General features: G+C 46.3%; 1 protein-coding gene across 2 annotated transcripts in view; it reads right to left on the bottom strand.

The window, feature by feature from the left end:
• Nucleotides 1–1338: 1338 nt before the first annotated feature.
• The window catches only part of crb2b (crumbs cell polarity complex component 2b), a 38212-nt gene continuing 36399 nt past the window's right edge, over nt 1339–3151 (bottom strand). For both annotated transcript variants that reach the window (XM_048244354.1, XM_048244355.1), the window contains exon 13: nt 1339–3151. This exon is cut by the window's right edge and continues 80 nt beyond it. In XM_048244354.1, coding sequence (XP_048100311.1) covers nt 3010–3151 — 142 coding nt within the window. In that variant the 3' untranslated portion in view covers nt 1339–3009.

The raw sequence follows: 3151 nt of genomic DNA, 5'->3' as shown, positions 1-3151 counted from the left end.
TGTACAATAGAATAATCTTTCATTACAGGAAAAACAACATTTACATCTGATAGAGCCATCATAAAGCATACAAAAGTCACAAAGTCATAATTACAATCACATGATGATGTTACAGTGTAGACACACTTGACAGCTGGAAATACTCCACACACACACACACTCTCTCTCCAACCTCGGTAAGACTCTCTCTCTCTCTCTCTCTCTCTCTGAGCAGCAGCACAGGTTAGTGACCAGAGCCAACATACAGGAAGAAAAAAGATGTCCAGTGAATACTACTCTGCCAGTACTGCCTCTTTCCTACACACCACCTCCCATGGGGTACAGACAACAACTGCTGTGGATCAGGGGTGGGTCTGCTTCCGTTAGCTGCTGCATAGGGTGGGAAGAGCTGAACACCAGTGAGATCAGCTGAAGCCTATCAGCAAAGACAACAATACATCTGAGAGGCTAGTTTATCAAAAGTTGTTTACAAGTTTCAACTCCACAGAAACGTTTTCCTCATGGAGAACAGTCTGATTCTAAGTTCTAAGAAGCCCCCGGGTGTTCTATACACTCTAACCATCACTCTAACAGATAATCAATCAGAAGCCTCTACAAAGGAAGCTGTCTGGGCGTGCTCACAACATGCTGAAAAAAGTTCAGAAGATCTTCTCCTTTAGCCTCAGAGCTTTCAACAGCAGCAGTGGCATCGCTTTTGAAATGGGTGTCTCAGCAGGACATAGAAATAAATCCAGTGTAAAGAGTCTAGTAGCCTACAGTGCAATATATACTGAACGATCTACAGTGTCTATACATTCTTCATATAGGAAAAATAACTGACAAGAACAAGTGAAGAACTGGCTTAAGCAACAACTTCAGAAATGGTTACAGCATATATATTCTAACAAGGCACAAACATAGCATTTTCACACAAACGTAGCATTTTCACATTACATCATTTAAGCACATGGGGAGAAGCAACAGTTTCTACAGTGACGTATGAAGTGCTATACATTCGATCAATAAATAACATTAACTGAAGTGCTAGTAGCAAATTCCTCTTTTTTCTGAAATTATTTACAAAGTGACAGTCTCCACAGGTGATTCGTTATACTGTACAAATATAACTGGTTCTCTCCTAACAGATTAGTCTGTATAGAATCGTAGGCAGTCTATCTTATCCTCGCAGAGTAAATGATCTAGTCTGAAATCTTAGGTAGTCATTGACACATATTGATGTGCCATCTGAAATGGCTGCTAAATAAGCACTTGCTATGAACAGACTCAGTGTATACAGACTTCAGCCCTGTATATTTTAGACCATTCAGCCCAAATAAGCTGGGGGCACAGCAGTTAGACTTCAGCCCTCGTCATGCAGAGCACCATTCAACACAAATAAGCTGGGGCACAGCAGTTAGACTTCAGCCCTCGTTATGCAGAGCACCATTCAACACAAATAAGCTGGGGCACAGCAGTTAGTTGTAACAGTAGCAAATGGCACCAGTGAAGAGGTCTGACACATCCATGACATTCATGGTCAGCTTTCTGAATAATGAATTTCATAACACACAGACCTTTATAGGAGTCACACACTGAGGCCTACACTCGTTATGTGTGAGTGAATTTGCAATGCAAGCGAATGTCAGGACACTAATGACTAAGATGGGACACCCATGATTATTACACAGCTCTGATATTACACAGCTGATATCACACAGTTTTGATCACTCTGTAGACACATTGTAGCTAGTAACGGCACGTTTACACTCTGTAATTACATTTTTGGATTGTGGTTCAAATTTGGGTTCTGTTATTACAAAAAGCTCTTACTGATAATTAGAGTCTTACACTGTTGTTAACATTATTAGTAAAATGTAATAAAGCCTGTGTAATATTATATTTTATACAAGTTCTGACTGGATGAATCGAAAACGAAAATATAAATAGATAACTCCTCTGAGATGCACAGATTTTGTCTTTGTTGCATTTTAATTCTGCTTGTTGTAAGCTGATGAGCGCGATCAGGAGAGATTATTACAGTCTCTAGCTAGTAGAGTTATCGTCATCATCACCACACACACACACACACACACCACCAGCGACAACAATGCAGTCTCCTCACAGCAGGTGCCCACAGTGGGGGCCGAGCCTCCTGAAGGATGTGACAGAGCAGAGAGGAGGTGTCTGGAGCTCCAGGGGCTCCAGGAGAGGGGCTGTCCTGCTGGAGTTAGCCCAGCGGGGGGTGCATGAGTCTGGGGAAGAGTCAGCATCCTGTTTCCAGCGGGCTCCAGAAGAGGGGATGTCCTGCTGGAGTTAGCCCAGCAGGGGGTGCATGTGCCTGGGGAAGAGTCAGCATCTTGTCTCCAGGGGGCTCCAGGAGAGGGGATGTCCTGCTGGAGTTAGCCCAGCGGGGGGGTACATGAGTCTGGGGCAGAGTCTGCATCCTGTCTCCAGGCTGGGCCAACTGAGCCAAATGAGAGATGAGGCTTTGTCAGTGTAAAGATGTCTTGAGGCAGCCCAGATCCCTTATTCCAACAGGCGGATTAAAGTCTCGTTCCAAACAACTGCTCCTGAATGTCCTCATAGTCCCAGCGCCTCAATCCTGTCCACCTCAGCCCAGTAGTCCAGTAGCAGCGCAGAGGTCATCTCAGTCCATAAGGGTCATGTCTCTGTCACTGCCCCTCAGCATCTCTTGGTGCCTGTGAACCCCCTCCAGACGACTAGCTCTGCTCCAGCAGGAACCACCCCACACATCAAATGTCCACGGGCTCTGCAGTCAGGAGTTAAAAGATCAAATGTCCACGGGCTCTGCAGTCAGGTCCATGGCATGCCTCCATAACCCATAACTCCACCCACCGGCCTGTAGCCCCACCCCTCCTGAGTCCACCCCTCTAAAATACAGTAGCAAGCTTTGCTCCAACAGGACTTGCCCCACACATAGAATATCCACTGGCTCTCCATGGTCCATGTGTCATCTCCAATTCCTGGTCAACCCCCGTAACCCAATGACCCCTTTCCCCCGATGACCCCCTATATGAGCCTCTCCTCCGGGGGCACCTTCAGCACGCTGCCCATCTCCAGTCTGGCCCCGTCTACTTCCTGGTTGCTGGGGCTGTATGTGCCCTCCGACTGCCGCTTCTTGCGGGCCGTCATCGCCAGACACACCATGCCC

The sequence above is a fragment of the Alosa alosa genome, chromosome 5 (assembly GCF_017589495.1).
Source record: "Alosa alosa isolate M-15738 ecotype Scorff River chromosome 5, AALO_Geno_1.1, whole genome shotgun sequence".
Taxonomy (NCBI): Eukaryota; Metazoa; Chordata; class Actinopteri; order Clupeiformes; family Clupeidae; genus Alosa; species Alosa alosa.
The sequence above is the reverse complement of the archived record's forward strand: the minus strand, read 5'-3'. Positions and strand labels throughout refer to the sequence as shown.